Raw genomic sequence first — 20,658 nt, forward strand, 5'->3', positions numbered from 1 at the left:
GATTCCCATCCTATGTCCAGTGTGTGGGGTGGAGGAGTCTATGGAGCACGTCATTCTGCGCTGTCCTATGGCGAGAGTCATCTGGAGACAGGCGGGTGCCTATCTGTCGGAGATGAGTACTTATTCATGGCTGGTGTCTTTCCTTGACTTGATCCGTCATAGCGTGACTGATGGGCTGACTGCTGTGGGTGGTCAGATGGCTTATATTGCTTACCATATTTGGCTGTCTAGAAACAACCATATTTTTGACAGTGAGGTGATCCCTGCTCGATGGGTTTTGGAGAGAGCTGTCTGTCTTGCTTAGAAGTATTATCAATTTGATATGACTACTTTGCCCCTTGACAACCCCGGTCCTTAGAGCTCCCTGGCTGCCCCAGTGACCCATAGGGTTATCTCTATCTCTTGGGAGCCCCCTCCCCCAGAGTTTGTTAAGGTGAACTTTAATGGCAGTGTCAAGAATGGGAGAGGTGGTGTAGGGTTCATCATCCGTGGTCCTGCTGCTAGGCTTTTGCCGACTGGTGGCTGCCACTTGGTTGAGCCTTCTGTCCCAGGTGCGGAGCTGCAAGTCACCTAAGTCGGTGTCACTTTTGCTAGCCGATAGCTTCATACGGAGAGGATTTACTTGAAGGGTGATTCTGCTATGGTTATTGTTTGGATCCAAGGAGATAGAGGGTAGCTCAAGGTTCATCCACTTATTTAAGATGTCTGGATCTCTCTCCGTCAAGCTGCTGCGGTCAGTGTTCAGCATGTTTATCGGGAGATCAATACTGTGGCAAATTGGATGGCGGCCTTTATTGTAGATCATATCGGTGATCTGATTTGGAGACAGGGTGACGACTGTCCGTCGGTTTTACGGGATTTTGTGTATTTTAATCTTTTAGGCTGTTCTCGCACTGTATTGGTGTGACCATCCGTCTGTATCAAAAAAAAAAAAAAAAAAAAAAAAAATATATAATATATATATATATATATATATATATATATATCAGCCAAATTCAAATAATAAAGTATAGAAATTAATATATTTGGTCATATGTAGACAACTACATTAATTAATGGCCAAATATCATAACTAACAATATATAGCGCAACGAAAGGAGTCATGGATAATAGTTTTAGGTAGCTCTCCCAGGTACCTCAAAACCATCTTCTAGCTTAATCTCGTACTACAGTGAAGGCAAGATTTGAGTCTAGGACTAAGGCACCCGTACCAAAAGATTCACAAGCTTGGGAAGCTAACAGCTTTACAATTTACCACATCATTAGCTGTTATTATTAAAGATGGCTGGATCCGCGTACAAACAATTCAATAATATTTTTAAATAAAAATATTCTTTTTTAACTACTTTTCATTTGTTTGTCTACTTAGAAAATTTTGAAGAATCATTTAGTTTGGAGGTAAAATGAAAACACTACAATAATTTAGAGAATTTTGTTAATATGGTATGCTATAGACTTACAGTTAAGTTATTTTTTAGAAAAAAAAAATGTAAATCGCAAGCAAAGGTTTCAGACTTAAGTCTGAATAAAGTAAGATTTGGCCCAGTGGTATTCAGATTATCTGATTCATGGGTCTGTTGGCACAACATATGGTAAAATGGGAATTTTGTGTAAATGTCCATTCACACTTTTATTATTGCAAAAAATCATTAAAAATTGTGGCAGAAAAAAAACACATTTAAAAAGAGAATATAGTTGGTTGAAGGGAAACTAAATGGAGGATTTAAAAGAAAGTATTATCTTGGGCTTTCTGTAGTTTATTTTTGTGATGTCGAAATAAGAATCTCTAAGTAGATTCTCTTATGTTCGATCATCGATACGCTAATCCATTCAGGAAATACCTACCAATTTATATTTGTACTCGGCGGAAACGGTGCAACGGAAGTGGTGCCACAAAGCACCAATTTATACGTCACTTTCTCTATGATTGTGTCCTCGTCTGCGGGATCGAGCAAGAAAGAGAAGATCCTAGATACGATGTATTCATGCTTCCACAAGGTTTGACCAACTGAATTTATTAATGATGTTTTTATTTCTTTTCAATTTTTTTTGTGATCTATATTATAATCAACACACAAAATTAAAACTTGATATGCTGTGAAAGTATGGTGGCATATATACCATCCATCTAATGGATCATTGACGGGAAAAATAGAACTCAGAAAAGAAGACTGAAATGGATTAGAGTAGACATTGTGATTTCTAATCCTAAGCAAACCATAGAGATACAAGGAGTCAGTTTCTTCTAATATCTCAATATCAAATTAAGAAAACATGCTTTAGTGTCGAAGATTTTGGTTATAATATTGCAGGACATAATAAGGAAAACAATTTATTGGTTGGATAACACTGTAAGAAGCACGATTAGTGTTACATCATTAAAATTGCATCAGTCAAACACAACTAAAATCTTACTCCCCAAAAAAACACAACCAAAAGCCAATGCTCTTTGGGGTGCACCTCAGAGTGGTTGCAGTACCAGCGTAGGAAGTCTGTTGTAAGCCTACTAAATACAGGCTATGGTGTATTCCTTTTTGAGAAAAGGCTGTGGTGCATCACTGGGCAGCTCAGTGAAGAAAAGATGGACTACGACCTAATAATACTGAATTCTCATTAAGGTTGTTGTACATAACCTCAGAGCAGCAAGAACAATTTGGTTGCCTGTTAACGCTCTTAACCATCACGGCAGGAATTAAAATCCAAAAAACAAAATAAGCCACTCTGATCGTAAGAAGACTTTTACAGATAAAAGAGGTGAATGAAATTCCCAGCCCGCTGATAAATTTGCAAGTCACAAGGTGCAAGTAAACCAAGAAAAAGATAAGCCACTCGAGTGCACAAAAATGGAACTCTGAGAACTCCAAAATTAGAGCAGAAAGTTTTGGGATCAATGATATCTGAGTTAGTGCAAGCTTTCTCCTTTCTCTGTATACAGCTTTCCTTTTTATGCCCTAACATGCCTCAAGGTTGAGCCGGATGCCAATATCTCCCCCGGAACTGAAAAAGAACATTCTTTCGTTGCCCTATATGGCAGGTTAACTTCTTGTCAGCTCTTCAAAGCCGGCCTCCCACCACCATCTTCAACCATGTCAGTGCCCTCAGACATAATGATCTCCATATCTCTGGTATCTCTCTTCATTACGATCCCTAACCTGGCAATTGCTTCAGTTTGCTGCTGCAAGACCTTATTTTACAAATATCAAATGATTAAAGATGGGGACATTATAAACTGCTGCTTAATTGTAGAAATTTTAGGAAACAGGTTGCACTATCTTCACCTCTTGCAGGCCGGCAAGGCTTTGTTCATGAATCTTTGCAGAACCAGGAAGATAGATACAACTGCCCAGAGCACCAGTATTTGCACGCACGCGTGATATGGTGAGCAGATTATGAACCCTCCTGGATAGTTCTGCTCCAGGTCCTTTCAGCTGAATCACCATATGGCACCCACGATTTTAGTTAAGTGCAACAGATACTAAAGAAACAGAGAAGAACGAAAGGGACAGACCTGTCTTGCTATTGCATTCAACTTCTCAGCCAACTCAACTTCAACTTTCATCAGTGGCACACGCAAACCCTTACCCTCCAAGGCCTCCACTATTCTCATTATCTTTATCCAAAACAGAAAAGAAAATGATTCAACCACAAGTCTATGAGCAGATAAAGTTGTTCTTTTCTGATACCAAAAATGCACAAATAAGAGCAAATCCTATACGAGCCTTCCTACCCTCAAAAGACGCCTTTGAAGCACGTGTTCTTTCTGTTTCATCCTTTGAATCCATGGAAGAGTGTCTGCTTGGAAATGCCTCAGAAGCTGTAACACGGGTAACAATTTTGGCTCAGAAAGACAATAGTGATGTGTGGTAACATTAGCAAGCAAAAGCAGACCATTTTGACATTAGCTTGTGTCATACGCAGCCTCTCAGCATCTGAAGCAAGGACTTCATCTTGAAGCTGCAATAACAGGGATGACAATAATGATCAATTTCTCACACAAAATAGCCGGAACAGTGACAATTAGTTGATCAATGATAGAGCTGAATGCAATTTTAATGCTGAGGTAGGCAAACTTTGGTCAGTTTTGGCAGCAAAGGCATTCTTCATAATGAATTTAATTCTTATACTCGAAAATCGTACAATTTTGGTTCCACAAGAACGAAATATAACATATTTTTAATCAAACTGTTGTTGACATAGATCAATCAAAAAAAAAAAAAAAAGGAAAAAAGAAAAAAAGGAGTTGATATATGGTTCTATACAAGAAGGTTGCAGCTGTTAAGCTACTAAGATTTAGTAGTTTTTGGCTGCCACGAAAAAGAGGTTTGTAATCTTGTTAAAACTTTGAACAGAATAGAATATGAACAACTCGAGCAAGGTTCATGTGTTACTAATATTTTACATGTTTAATTAACTTTAGAGACAAATATAATACACCAGTCAAATTACAATTTTATTCACTTCTCCTAGATATTGTGATAAATCTTTGTTTTTCAGAAAATCAGGTTATGCACTTGGAGATAAAATGATAGAAGAAGCAGTTTCGTGGCGCTGGGAATGGGACAAGACATGATTGTAAAGCATCATTAGACCGAAAATTTTTTTCAAGTGAATTTCTGGCAGTCAAAAAGGTTAGAAGTACATAAATCATGATATGCATCATAGGTGGAAGACCAGATGATTAAACAATTTAGCAGAACCCTTTTGCATAATTTATAAAATGTTTGGACTTTAGATATCTTACCATTTTTTCAAACAATTTTAAGCAATCATGGAATGACATTTTTTTTCCAATCAGATATTGTGATATGGCCTTACAAAATCCATATTAATAATATGGGACCAAAAAACAAGTATATAGACACAGTGAATGAACAAAGTCTAAGAATACCAAGGTTCTTGGAGGCAACATAAAAACGATTATGCAATACAAGTCCAATATTTGCAAATGGAAAAGGGCAGAAATACAAAGAATGAGCACCATGGTGATGATCAGAATCATGATAAAATGGACATGCGATATGAACAAAATATCCAAAGTCAAAAAAAAAAAAGAAGTTGAAAACCCTAATTTTATAAGGGTGCATCAGATTTTTTACTTGGGGGCAAGTTCTCCCATTGTTTAGAATGTTAGATGCCCACAAGAAAGCTCAGATGTTCCAAAATGGGCCAGAACTGAACTATACCACTCAGAGTTGTGAACAACATGCATCCTAAGTTAACTGGAAACTTGCACGTTGAATGTCGTATCATCAAATTGCAAAAATGCACTTGACGAATACTGTGGTTAAGTTGTAACATTTGCCCTGAATGCTCAAGTGCAACTAGCAGGCAGGGTAAAAGTTTTGACACATGCCATGAGATACAAATGTCACATTAAGCCCCAATTGACAAACTAATACATAGCACTCAAAGAGGTTGAATAAAGTAACATCGCTTAGAAATAACTTGATTTTAGATAAAGTCACTGCACACTAATACTAAATGTCTAAACCAAGTCATATGCTTGCATAAGTCCTGGGTCCAATGTAAACTTGCATGTTTTTAATTGAATTATCATAATATTTATCAAACACATTATAGAATTGGCAGAAACATTTGCCATTGATGGAGATTACTACTAGCATGTAGGAAGACAGTAGTTCCAGCAGCCACACCAGGCACCTTGTCTTAGTTAAAAAGTTCTTCCTATATAGCAACTTCTGTAATGTAGACCTATGCAACCAAGTCAAATTTGCTCTCTTCAGGAGCAGTTAGGAATTACACAAAGTGGTTTAAGGTATCAGGAATGCTCGGGAAGCAAAGTTATAATGTCTCCTTCTGTTGCTCTTGTTTGTGACTTGAGGCCTTACCTTAATTACAACCTACAGAAACATTTTTCACCATATCTTTGTTGGTTGTTTATTTCCAACAGTGTGATGATTCTCTGCTATGTGATATAGTTGCTTGTTGTGACATTAATTTTGAATTCTTAAGCATGCTTTATGGAAGATCAATTAATATTATTGTATAAGTAGGAAAAGACTGTCATTTATTAATTAAAGTGACATATTACACTGACGTTGGTCTCAAATAAATGTACAAGCATTCTCTCATTCAGGTATATAGACCAACTTATTATATATCAATTTTTTCACCTTTCTCTTTCATATAAACATCGCATTTTAACTGAATAGAGCTTTTTGTGACAACATTGGCCAATCTTCTAATAACAATTATAAGAGGGCCATAAAGACAGCATTTCAGCTAACCATTAAGGTTACAAGTAGCAACATTCTGAATCTTAGTTGTTCAAATTTTCGCTACCAGACAGACAGACAAACATATCAAATTTTTAACCCTTCTCTTTTATATAAAGATCGCATTTGAACAAACGAACAGACAGACAGACAGTCACCTTTCTCTTTTATATAAACATCGCATTTGAACGAACAAACAGGCAGGCAGGCAGGCTCGCAGACAGACAGACAGATAGACTGGGCTCCATTTGACTGGATTTGAGTTGGATCTCCAACTGTCTGGTCGGCACAAATCACAGCCTCCAACCACCCCCTTCAACAGCAACATTGCTGTCTGGGTTGGAGGGAAAAAAACACTTTCAATGAGATGGAACAGGAAGCCTCCCTCAGTAGCTTCCCTTCATACATACGCCTTCCAATTTTAATTAATGAAAGCTTTGCTTTTGTCAGGAACATTTGGAAATTTTATTAATAAAAAAAATCATTGCCATATTTATTTTTGGATCTTGTTTTCTGTCTTCCTCTTTGCAAATAGTTTCATCTTATTGTATCTTTCAGTTCTATATTTCGAAGCTGAATTATCCTCAAACAAGCAAGCAGTGATATGTAAACTAGTTAATCAAAACTCTCCTTTTCCCTTCTCTCTTTTTTCTCTTCCACTTCGTTGTCACCATCAGCATTACCAGCATCACATTCATCTTTTTATACTTTTGTACATGCATGCCTGTATAAACCTATTTTTGCATCTTTTACTCTGAATGGTGACAACAAAATCATGCCAAAAAGCTTCCAGCTAATGAAGTTATTATTTTTAACAGTTTACCTTATTCTCAGCTTATATAATACTTCCTACTCCTTTAATTGGTTACAAATAGACTCAAAAATATTATTCTTTTCAAAAAACTACAGATATTTTAAAGCATTCAGTGAATGGTCTAAATGCATTAACAACAGTAATTACAACAGAAGGACCTTCTTAAAGAAAAGCAACTTATGAACTGGAAAGGTACCTAATAGGGTCAAAGTCTACTGATGCTAGACTGAGCAATGGTAAAAGCATCAATATTAGCAAATATGATGCGACGAACAAAGGGAAGTAGGATTTTGATGTTATTCTAGGAGTGCTATCTAATAAATATACCTATGAAGACTCTCGATGATGATGCTTGCGTCAAGAATGGAGCACAGAATAAGCTCAAATTAATATGAGGAGCTCATCCAAACCCATGAAGAACTTTAAGATAATAGATATTGCATAAAAAGTTATAAGAATAGGAGGGAATCCATGAACATCTCCAAAGTGCACTTGCATTAAAGAAAGAGAAAATTCTTGTCCACCTAACAAAAGGTCACTACGAATTATCACTGCATTAATCAAAGCACAAAAAATGCTCACCTAGCTAGAATGGAAAAACCTATTGTCAAAATCGATAATTTACTCCTCAGGCACAAAATGGTAGGAATGGGCCAATCAACAAACCATTGTTGCAGGTCTTGGTATTATAGATCTTATTTGCAATTGTTAGGGAAATTCAATGTTGGACAAGGAACAATGTCAGAAGAACCCATATATTGGAGAGCTGAAAGCCCCCTCACTTAGCTGTTAAACTCTCAACATGGAGATGTCACTCAAAGGGACAATGCTCCTGATCATCTTGAATGGTTTCAAAATAACTGTACTACAAACATGACCCTAAGAAAGCCCAATGGACAAAGATAAAATGTTCGGTCCTCAAGATAACAAGGCAGTGAAACAGAAAGCATCTAACAAGAATCCAAATTCTGCTTGAATACAGTTTTAAGTGTAGGGCTTAAGCAGCTTGACCAACTCGAACTAGACAAAACTAAAAAATAAATATGTTTCCAACATAACCTAATTTGCATCCACATGTATTACACAAAATATGTATTTGAACCTACATATTTGAACCTAACTTGAACCCACATATTTGAACCTAACTCGAACCAATGTGTATTACATATTAAGTGTATACATATTTGAATCTACATGTATAACATAAAATACAAGGTGTTCATACAGGTTTTGTAATATGGTTATTTGCAACATTCATGCAAGGCTAAGAGAGCTCTCACAAGGTCCATCAATTGCAATAGTAGAGTATACAACGTGTCCATATAGGTTTGTACTAGAGTTATTTGCAACACTCTTGCAAGGCTAAGAGAGTTCTCACAAGGTCCATCCATTGCAATAGTGGAGTTTGTGCATGTTCTGTGCACCATTCTTGCAAGGCTGCAAGAGAGTTCTCACAAAGTTTGTGCATTACAATAGAAGAGTTTTTATACGCGTATATGAAAGAGTTGTTTGCAACATTCTTGCAAGGCTGTAAGAATGTTATCATAAAGTTCATGCATTGCAGTAAAGGAGTTTGTACAAGCATGTGACAAAGTTGTTTGCAACATTCTTGAAGGGTTGGAAGAGGTTTCTAAAAAAGTTCATGTATTGTAACAGCAGAGTTTGTAGAGGTTTGCAACAAGGTTGTTTGCAACCCAATCGTAAATCTGTAAAAGAGTTCTCACAAAATTTATGCATTACAATGGTGCAGTGCATGTAGGTTTATCACAGAGTAGTTTGCAGCATTCTCGAAAGATTGTAAGAGTTCTCATAAAGTCCTGCATTTCAATAGTGAAGTTTGTGCAGCTTTGTAAAAGAGTTGCTTGTAACATTCATGCAAGGCTGAAAAAGAGTTCTTACAGAGTTTGTACATCGCAACCATGGAGGCCCCCAGTACACAAAACATGACCTATAAGCCTCCAACCAATACTAACACTGCTCCACTTAACCAATTAATTTAGTGTGGGTTAAAAGGTATGGAACTGAGTCATGAATAAGTTAGAAGAACCATGTTTCAATTAGAATAGTTTGGATTAGGGTTGGGCACTACCATAAGGCCTTGATTAGTTGCTTGCTTAAGCCCAAAAGAAATAGAATTACAGGCCATTGACCCCTTAGGGAAACTAATATCATGCCTGGGATCATCTCTTCACATTTTTCTTTCTTTTTATTAAGTCTACTTATTTGTGTAGTTTTCAATATAAATGATAATGTAATTACAGACAATGAATTGTTCTAACCTTTAACATTACTTCTACTTGCGATAAATTCTACTAGGTACCCATGCCATTTGATCATTTTCTCCACATTCATGATCATGTTATAGATACATGTTTTGAAAGGATGATTCTTCTTACCCTAGAGTTGAGAAAAATTTTCATCTACTCGATTCATCAATTGTTATTCAGTCCCTTCTCTTTTGGTTTGTTCATGAACTCAATCAATCTTCTGACAAACTATAAAAATGATAATAAGATATCACTATCTTGTCCTGATGTAAATGGGTGATTTCTTGTTGGTCTATTAAGCTAAATTTTAGTAGAACGATCTAAATGTTAACATTGACCTAGAAAAAGAAAAATGAGTGATTTCTAGTCAGTCTATTAAGTTAGATTTTAGTATAATAATTTAAATGTTAACATTGACATTAAAAAGTAAAATGGAACGAGACATAATACTATGGAGTAAATATGTACTGACTGCTGTAGTAATGCAAGATTTCCATTGCATGTATTGACAAAACTCTCATGGAGTACATATTTTACTTACTTCTGGAAGGAGCACAATGGCAGACCTTCAACACTTAGATACATTGCCTTTTTTTCAATTCCCTGTATGTCTATATGCATAAAGAATTTATTTACTTTACAAATTTCTTTCTAATTCTTCATTAAAGTCTACCACTAATTCAAAGTCATGCAAGTCACATTAAATCAATAGCAAAACTCCACAATGTAATGATTGTTTATGAAATTTTGTAGTGAAAATTCCATGAGTTTGTGTATATAGGGTAGAAGAAATTTGCAACTGAATGCATATCGGAAAGCAAGCAAAAGTAGAAGCTTCTAGTTCACAACCCAGCTTACATAACAGTGAAGCAACTCAATGCCCCCAATTCAATACCATGCTTCTAGGATAGCAAGATAAAAAAGTTGGCAACGAATCCATATGTAGAGCGAAAGAAACTAGCTCTATATTTGACAGTTCCACTCTAGACAAGTGCTACACATGGTAGCACATAATGCATACCTGCATATTGGTGAAAACGAAGAAGGAAGAAAATGGAAATGCCTTCTTACTCTAATAAACCATGATTACAGTGACAGTTGAAGATCAAATATCTAGAAGGGCAAAGCTATTTTCCACGCAAACATTATACACTTTGATTATGCTTTGATAATGGATGATAGGTGCTCCACATCTGGCTTAGAATTTCCTTGAAAAATAGGAATTTAAAAACCAAGATTGGCCATATCTCTCTCAGTTAGGAAATTAACAGAAGGTAGAAAACTCATAGAAATGTCTTCTGACTGTCATTGTTAAAAATTTATCAAAAGCAAGTGTGATATGACATCCTTTTCTATGGTACCATCATGTATTTTATTGGGTCCATTGTGAATTTATGGTAAGTAAGGTGCGCCATCTAACTCGGTTCAGTCTGGTTTAAGTCAAATTCTAGGCAAAATTCAAAGTGATGCCAGTAAACAAAAATAAAAAGGGGACAACATAGATCAGCTACTTATTTTGTTTTATGATTTGGGAGGAGTAACAGACATTCTTTTTTGTTTATGAATAAAGAGTTTGAATAATGTAAGGTAGTTATGTTAGAAATAAGTTAAATTCAGTTCGGGTGATGATGGGTACGTGTGTTTTAAGTTGCTCCGTATTTATGGTGTGCAAACTACATGCTTGATAAGGCAAGCAAAGATGTGGTGAGCCACTTAAGTAAGTGCTATGCTAGCTCGAGAGAAAAGAGAAGATTTGGGCCCAATAGAGAAGAAATTCAGAAGCATTGATGGTCTAACTTTTAGGTGGAGGCCAACTAACATAGAGACCTTATAGTGGTTGAACATCCAAATATCCTTGTTGCTTTCCCCCTTAAGCGTGAGATTCAAATAGTCTTCTCCTTTTCTTCTTTGTAGGCTAGATTTCTCTTTTACTGTAATCTCATCAATATTTATGTGAATCTCTGTTCACACATCTGCCCAATTCTTTTCTTTTCCAGATTCAGATATTCTCTACCGAAACAACTAGTCATAATTCCTATATTTAGAATTGAAATTATATCTATATCCATATTCAACCTCCATGTAGATGGGTCAAGAGGGGAATGAAAGATTTCAAGCAACAACAAATTCTTATCTTTGACAAGAAAAAAAAAAAGTCTTGAATGCCATGAATGATGTTAACAACAATACAAAATAAGCACATTCCAAGCACAAAATGACAGCAAATTAAAAGCATGTCATGTTAATCAATAGAAAATTAAGGAAAGAAATGGAAATATGTGCATAAATGTGCAGTAAAGGATGACAGAAGAAACACCAATACTAAAATAGTGAAGGTCCAAACGAGATGGTATGACGAGGAGCAAAGGTCAATTAAGCAAAAAAGGGGGGCCCATATTTCAGTTCAGTTGAATTGTATCCCTCATTCCTTACCTTGAGCCGATGAGAGAGATCTTTGAAACCCTGAATAAGCTGAGGCCACAGCCTCTCCCGATCCAAACTATCCATCCCCTCCAGCTTCCCCATTGCCTCTGCCCACATAATCTGCAGCCACAAACTATACTCCCGTATCAAACCCACAAACCCTAACCAATCCCGAAACAAAACCATCAACAAATTAATAGGACAATCTGAACGAAATAATCAAGAACTCACATCTGACACACCAACTGGCTTCACCCGAGCCGCTGGATCAGTCACACTGAAGAGCAATTGCTGCAGAAAAGGGAAAATATTCCATAAATCGAGAAACCCCAAAGAAGAGCGGGAAACCCTAAAATTCGAGTTTTTCAAACAAGAAAGAGAGTAAGGTGAGCAAAAGAATCAGACCCTGAAGGAGTACTTAGGGTTCCCAGGGTCCTCCCTGTAAGCATCCACGATCGCCTAACAACATCAATACACAAATGTTAGAAGCATTTCATCGAAGGTTTCCTCATTCCTTCAACAATCTAGGGTTCTGGACCGAGAAATGCACAGAATTCGAACCTGGAGGTCGCGATCGGCGAGGGAGAGGGTGAGGGGGGCGACAGGGGCCATCTGGGTGGTGATCTGAGCATTGCCGAAGGGCGAAGCCGACGGCTGGAATCCAAACGACGACGCCGGCTGCTGCTGCTGCTGCTGCGATTGAGGGAAGACGGAGAAGGGCGACGGTTGGGGTTGCTGCTGCTGCGGCTGGGAGAAGAAGGGCGAGGGGGAGGACCCAAATGCCGACGGCGTCGCGAAAGATGGAGCCGACGGGGTGCCGAACGCCGGCGTCGAGGACGGGGTGCCGAAGGCCGGAGTCGAGGGTGGGGTGCCGAACGCCGGCGTCGAAGAGGGGGTCCCGAACGCCGGCGTCGAGGAGGGGGTCCCGAACGCCCGAGAGGACGAAGGGGTCCCGAACATCTTTCTTCTTTGCGGCCTCCTTCGCTGGTCTCTCAGTGGGAGGTCTTGCTCGGTTTTAGGGGTTTTGAACGGGGTTTGGGTTTTGAACGGGGTTTGGTTCCTTTGCTCATTTTTGGGATTGGATATGGTCACCGACGGTGAGAAGGAGACTGGGCATGACCGGTAACTGTGGTGGCCAATGAATTCACTTACCGGTCAATGTTGTATAGCGTTTGGTTTTCATGTTTTCAATTTTTTAAATTTAAAATTATTTTTTTTTAAAATTAGAATTTTTTTTAAAAAAATATTTAAAACTTCAGCGAAAAAAAAATGACGATGGAGATAAGCCATAATGACCGATGACAGCAATGGATAATAATAAGTAGCGAGTGACATGATGTCCGATGATAAAAAATGGCTAGTGATGATGTTAGAAACTATCAATGATTGTATCAAAAAGAAATTATCAACGATGACAACAATAGATGGAAATAGTGGAGGATAATGACTAGAAATAATAACTAAATTGACTGTAATTAATAATAAGCAATAGGTAGTGATAAGTGGTGGCCAGCAATAATCGACTACTAGTGGTGTGCGGTGATAATAGTTCGATGATAAAAGATTGTTATTAAATTTTAAAAAATTAAAATTATATTTTATAGTTTGTAAAATTTTTAGAAATCCAAAAATTGATTATTAGATTCAGAAAACTAAAAATAAAAACTAAGTTACCAAAAACATAATCTATCCCCATGTCTATGCCTTTTGATAAAATTAAAAACCTGAAACCGGCAAGCATTTAAAAATTGGGTTTAACTCGAATGAGCTTGTTTTATTAGATAAAAAAAAAAGAGTGAACCTCAAATTCCACGGAGAGCTGGACTCAAAGAAAATCAAATTGAACACAAAAGAATGGTGATCTAAGGCTACGTTTAGATGCTAAAAATAGCAGATAAAACTTATTTGATCAAAGAACTAAAAAGGTGTTTAATATCGGCAAATTTATTTAGGGGAAGTGAAATAACTTTAATCACACAAAGCTCTTTGCTGCCACTTTTTCATTTTTCAACAACTTTATCCCACTAACCATGACAGCACCACCAAACGGCAAATAATGTTATTTAATAGTTAGTCGGGAGGTGAATACCCGGGTTAAATATATTCGATGAGTGCTTAGCTATACGGTATTCAAACGCATCCTAATAGATCTTGTAACTATTGGATTAGACACAAAGTCAACTCTCAAGTTGATCTACTAAACTTTTGTTTATCAATTAAAAGATTTTAGGGATGGTGCAGTTCCGTTTCTTCGGATCTAAGTAATCATGATGTCGGAGAATAATCTTCCAGATCTCAGGAGATTATATTTTGATTGAATCTTTTTGTTCTCTTAGCTGAAAATCTTCGCCTGCCAATCTAGCAACTCTCGAGATCTAGTAAAATAAACAAAAAAATTTGGACTTGGCTCGATAAGTTCATTCAGTTACAGAAGCTTGAAAAGATGCTATTTAGTTTGTCTCAAGCTCATATACCCATTTCATATAATGGTGAGATTTAGTTAGCTTGGGTTTGCTAGTTTGCGACCATAGGCCTAATCCAAATGACAAGATTAGAACAGGTTATAGAGAGCATGTGAGCAAGCTACTCTGTGGCTAAAGAAAACCACTTCTAACTTGTGTGCACTAAAATATTTAGTGGTAATTGAGGGAAAGTCAATAACAACAGATATTTATGCCATGAATGTTGAAGTCACCTTAACCATAACAGATTTACAAAAAAATGGGCACTTCAATATGACCATTTGCATAGGGACATGTCAGGGTTGTGCCTCTTTCTATGGAAATGAAGAACCCAAACTGCAGGGCATTTGTTTACCATGTAAGTTGTAGCTCAACCTGAAGTGAGAAACCTTGCTTTCCACTTCAATAAGAGAGCAATGAAGTTTGGTTCAGATAGAACCGAATAATGTAGCTTTAATGTCCTCTTAGTTGCTTTCGATTGCAAATAGTTTTTTTTTTTTTTTTTCTTTATTTTTAGCAAAAGTTTATGGGCAATGAAATATATAATAGAGGTAGCTCTTTCCAAAATATCCAAGTAGAACTACAAGAGATTTCACCAGCTTGATTAGCTGGTACCCTTATCAATTTAACTCTCAAAACTCACATTTTTTCTAATGTTTGCATGGAAACAAATAGATCCTAATAGAAAACTATTTTATTGAGCAAAAAGATGTCAAACCCTTTAGGAACATCTCCTAAATATGTTTTATTATTAATATAAGCAGCTTCCAAAATCTAAGGGAAATTTCATCGAACAAAGTTGTCCAAAAATCCACCTTACTTTAAAATTTAAACTCACAATAATTACCTGCAAATAGAAGAGCAAGGAGGAAATTCCCACTATTGATGAAATTGGAGCTATCCTAGAGAAGTTTGGATGAAAATCTATATGAACTTTGGAGAAGTTGTGAAGTTAGAGCAATACTTGAGTTAATGTATCCAAATATAATTAGAAAGAATGAAATCTATTTCTATATCCCCGAGGATATAGAAGAATTAAAATACCAATATAGGATCCTTAAGTAAAATATTTGATTAGAAAATCAGAAATCTTGTATCGTATTGGAAGGTAAGAAAATCTATGTGATTATAAGGCTGTGCATACTTGCATTTAGTTTCATATCGATTGTGTATTAGAAAGATTTGGATGCTCATATAGAACCAACAAATCTACATTGCACATTCTAGTTAGCCTTTACTATGATCATAGTTCTATTTTCATTCATTGAATGTCTAAGATGCAGTGACAAGAAAGTATAAAGCCCTAATCATCAAATCAAATAGTTGATTCTAAAGCTTTCTACTTCACAAGAAAGTCATAACTGCTTGCTCTCCACAATTCTCTTTCTCTCCATAATTAATTTGCTTTAACTGAATATTCTAGAGTAAGATGAAAATTCAATTAAACTTTGAAAAAATAAAAAGATTTTTGAACAAAATAGATCTCTGCATCATCTAATGTCTCTTTAATACAACCACTAGTTCATTGGATGCACCCCCAAATTGGGTCAATTGAAAATTACATTTGATGGGCCTTCAAACAGACCTCAGCTACTGTAGGTTTTGTGATAGAGATTTTTATTGCCACTGTAATTTGGTTAGTGACATTATCGCAGCCTGGAATGGTACAATCTTTGAAATGGAGCTTTTTAATACCACTGATATTGGCTTGAGGGAGATCCTTCCACAATTATTACTTGGCTATAAGGTAAAGGAGGTTCATCTTACCCTCTTCTCAATGATCTATAGCATTTGAAGGACTTGGTTATTCGATTAACAGTTTTCATATCTATAGATAGGGCAATCAGGTGGCAAATTTACTGGCAAATATTGGCTATTGATCTTCTCAACCTCTGTTTTGGGTTCAAAACTTTCTACCTGAAGTTTCTTATTTTACAAGTAAACTATAAAGAAAAATTGAGAGGAAAGAATGTGTCATCTATTATTCTTGTACTGATGATATACATATATACATACATACATACATACATAATACATACATATATATATATATATATATATAATATATATATATATATATATATATATATATATATAATATATATATATACAACATATATATACATATATATATACATACATATATACATACATACATATATATATACATAAAAATATATATATATATATATACATAGAAATATGTGTGTGTGTGTGGACACACATACGCGGTGGTGTGTACACACACGCGCGCACACAGAGATACTAGTAAGAGATAATATTGTTAAGATCTCTAAGATTATTGTGCTGGCTAATTTTTAGCTTCGTATTTCAAATTTATTGGGATATTATTCTAGTATTCCAAACTTACTAAGATATCATGCTAGCATTCTAAACTTGCTGAGATATCATGCTAGTATTTCAAACTTGCTAAAATATTATGCTAGCATTCCAAACTTGCTGAGATATCATGCTAACACCCTTCCTCAAACTCAAGATGGTGGAGTCAACATCAACTTGAGTTTGGATATGAGATCATTGAACCTACTAGAAAGATGAGATTTGGTGAAGATGTCGGCAGTTTGATCAGTAGAGCTAATAGATATAAGTCAAAATATGCCATGAAAAAGATGTTGATAAATAAAGTAACAATCATTTTCAAGGTGTTTGGTTCTTCTGTGGAAGACATCATTCTGAGCAATATGAATTGTCCTCCTATTATCACAATAGAGAGTCGTGGTAGAAGAATGAGAAACACTCATATCTTCAAGTAACAGCTTAGCCAAAGGAGTTCAAAAGTGGCATTAGCAAGGGTTCAATATTCTATGCCTATACGGGATCAAGCTATAATAATTTATTTCTTACTACGCTAGGAAATCAGAGAATCATCAAGAAAAAAATAATAGTCAATGATGGAATGACAAACAGTAGGATCACTAGCCCAATCAGTATCACAATAACCAATCAACTCAAGATTGGAGCTCAAAGAAAAATGAAGACCATAAAATAGAGTGCCTTTTACATAGCATAAAATATGAAGAATGATAGTGAAATGGGTGGATCGAGGAGCAATCATTAATTGACTAACCAAATGAACCACATAGACAATATCAGATCGAGCAATTATGAGATACACTAAGCTCCCAAATAGTTGATGATAAAGTATCAGATCATCAAGTGGTTTTCCATCTATAGGAGTGAGATATGCATTACGTTCAAGAGGAGTCGAGACAGTCTTGTTGTTTGTTAGGTTAGCTCGAGAAAGTAAGTCTGAAGCATAATTAGCCTGAGATAGATGATATCCATCAGAGGTAGAAGAGAACCCAAGATCAAAAGAATAATTGAGAGGGCCAAATCTTTTATTTTAAATTGCTGATTGAGATATTCTTTGAGATTAGAAACACTGGCAATATCATCTCCAGTAATAATCATATCATCAACGTAAAGTAGGAGAAGAACGATGTCTCTATCAATTCTATAGATAAAGAGTGTCGAGTCATAGGGGCTTGAAGAGAAATCAAGATATCCAACTATACTATTGAATTTTGCAAACCAAGAACGAGATGCTTGTTTGAGACCATATAAGGCTCGACGAAGATGGCAAACCTTTTGAGGAGGATGTAAGTAGCTAGAGGGAGCTTACATATAAACTTTTTCTTGAAGGTCACTATTAAAAAATATATTTTTTACATCCATTTGAAATAGTTTTCACTGTTTAACAGCGGCAATAGCTAGAAGGCTTCAAACAGAGGTAAGTCCAGCAACTAGGGCAAACGTCTCTTCATAGTCCATCCCATATTCTTGTGTAAAATTCTTTGCAACTAGACTGACCTTATATCTTTCCACAGATCCATCTGAGCGGGTTTTAATTTTATAGACCCACTTGCAATCAATAGAGGCCTTCCTAGGTGGGAGGTCAGCTAAGTCCTAGGTACGCATTTTCTCTAAAGCTTATATCTCATTTGTCATTGCTTGCTGCCATAGGGATCAATATTAGCCTCACGATAAGAGCGAGGCTCATGTAAAGAAACAAGAGTAAAGAAACAATGGTAATCATGAAGTTTGGCAAGAGGTTCTCTTATCCTTGTGGACGGATGAAGAGAGATATCAATAGAAGAAGGGATGGAGGACTCAAAAGAATCATATACAGTATCCACAAGCAAGATAGATTTTGATGAGGAGACCGTAGGTTCCACAGGAGTAGTAATGAGCTTGTTAGAGGACCTGTATTAGAAGCATTTGAGAATAGCTTGATAGAAGGATTAGTAAAAAAATAGACATATAGATGGAGAAGACTTATAAAATTTTGAGAGAGAAAAAAAAATATGGCGTGTTCCCAAAAAGTGACATGATGGGATATCTGAAGACGCTTAGAGATAGGATTTCACCTATGATAACCCTTATGTTCTATACTATATCTAAGAAAACAACAAAGTCGTGCTCACAGTTCTAGTTTAGTATGTTCATGTGGCTGAAGGAGAACAAAGCAAGCACAACCAAAGACTTTGAGAGTATTATAGATAGGAGGAGCACTATACAACTATTCAAAAGGAGGCATATTTTGAGTGGCTGGAGAAGAAACATGGTTCATAGTGAAGACAGCAGTGAGAGTGCCTTCACCTTAAAAGTGTTCAAGACATGAGGCGAATAAGAGTAAGGCATGAACTGAGCCTAGAATATGTCTATACTTCGCTCAGTATGTCTATTTTGTTGAGAGGTTCCAAGGCAGGATTGTTGGATAAGGGTGCCTTGTTGCTGAAGATAATGGACAAGGCGAGTCTTTGTATTCCATGACATTATTAGTTGGTAGAAATTTGATAACTTTTAAAAATTGAGTCTTCACCATGGTCTCAAAGTTAATATAAATTTTAGGCAACTCAGATTTGTGTTTCATAAAGTAAATCCAGATAAAACATGAGCAATCATCAATAAATGGAACAAAATATATAGAGCCACTCATGGTTGGAGTTGGTGGGGGACCCCGGATATTGGAATGAATCAAGTCAAATGATGCAGGACAAATAAAGTCATTTTTATTAAAAGATAGTATTCGTTGTTTTGCAAGTTGACAATGTAAATAATTGAAAGACTCATTATTAATAGACCCTAACAAATCTCTAGATACTAGTGGACGAAGTTTACTAAGAGAAGCATGACTTAAGTGAAGGTGCCAGAGATGAAGAGAAGATGAGGTGGTAGCTGCAGAAATAATTGGATGAGTGTGTAATGAAAGTGGAAGAAGAAGGAAGATGAGCCCAAATAAATATCCCACTTTATGGCCTATCCCAAGAATCTGTCCTATCTGAGAATCCTACACCTAACAATCATTGAAAGAGAAATGTAAGTCAAAATCAAGTTCACACAATAGACCCATAGAGATAAGTTTTAAGGTTAATTTGGGAACTAAATATGTATTAGAAAGTGTTAGATGAGATGTCGAAACATGACCAATGTGGCTAATATGCATATGAGATCCATTCGTAGTGTGAATAGTTGGTGCAGACAAATTGAATATTTTAGAAGAGAGGAGAGAGAGATCAAAAGTCATATGATTACAGGAACCTAAATCAAAGAGCCATGAAGGTGTACCTGGAGTCATAAACAAGGTAATGGGAGAAACATTAGATGAAAACAAAATCTATTTCAGGAGGGATTCAAGATCACTTAGTGTGAAAACAAGCTGAGAGGTAGGGATTTTGATAGAAAATTAGCAGTAATAACAAATGCAGAGATAGGTTTAGTATTGTCTCTAGGCTTGAAGTGAACTCCCTTGGGTTTGGGAGGTCTAGGCAGATAGTTGTTAATAATGTGCTCAAGTCGATGGCAATATTAACACTCAATAGAAGAACATTTAGAGAGATTATGGTTATTCTCATGGTAATTTTTGTAGAATTTCTGTCCATTATGATTTTGAGGAGGATGGATATTTGATTGAAATGAACCGGCCGAAGCAACATCAAAATTTCGAGACTTCAAAAGCCCAAGTCCGGTTTCTTCAGAAATTAGTTTAGCAATGACATATATCAAGAGTTAGGAGAGGATTGTGATGTAGTAATGATGCTTGTATTGGTTCATAGTCAGGGTGTAGTGCCATCAGAAGTTGAATAAGGTGTATCTGCTCTTCATTGATTGTTGTTTGAGCCAATTGGTTCTAGAGAGGTTTCATTTGTGCCAAAAGTTTATTGATAGACTGGTCCAATTCTTGCTTTAGATTATGCAGTACACTCCGAAGTTGGTACTAGTGAGTGAGGCTAGTTGTAGTGTATCTATTTGTCAAAAAATCTTATTTTTCTTTAGGGCAATCTCAAACTGATCAAACTGAATATGTACCAAGGGCACTGATGTATTGCGAATGTAGGTGATAATCAGGTGATTCTTACTCTCCCAATGATCAAGTCAATCAATGGATTTTGCTTCTGACTCTCCATCTTGTTGTGTAGGCTTTGTAATATATC

General features: G+C 36.3%; 1 protein-coding gene across 1 annotated transcript; it reads right to left on the reverse strand.

Annotated features, from left to right (window-relative positions):
* Nucleotides 1-2,584: 2,584 nt before the first annotated feature.
* On the reverse strand, nt 2,585-12,779 carry LOC105051158 (nuclear pore complex protein NUP54). The gene is made up of 9 exons (XM_010931469.4): nt 12,303-12,779; nt 12,147-12,200; nt 11,973-12,032; nt 11,751-11,861; nt 3,889-3,954; nt 3,728-3,814; nt 3,509-3,610; nt 3,279-3,428; nt 2,585-3,184 (listed from the first exon to the last, which is right to left on the reverse strand). Exons 1-9 carry the CDS (start codon nt 12,699-12,701, stop codon nt 3,047-3,049), a joined length of 1,167 nt encoding a protein of 388 aa, XP_010929771.2. The 5' UTR covers nt 12,702-12,779; the 3' UTR covers nt 2,585-3,046.
* Nucleotides 12,780-20,658: the final 7,879 nt, after the last annotated feature.

Source organism: Elaeis guineensis, chromosome 9 (genome assembly GCF_000442705.2).
Source record: "Elaeis guineensis isolate ETL-2024a chromosome 9, EG11, whole genome shotgun sequence".
Lineage (NCBI taxonomy): Eukaryota > Viridiplantae > Streptophyta > Magnoliopsida > Arecales > Arecaceae > Elaeis > Elaeis guineensis.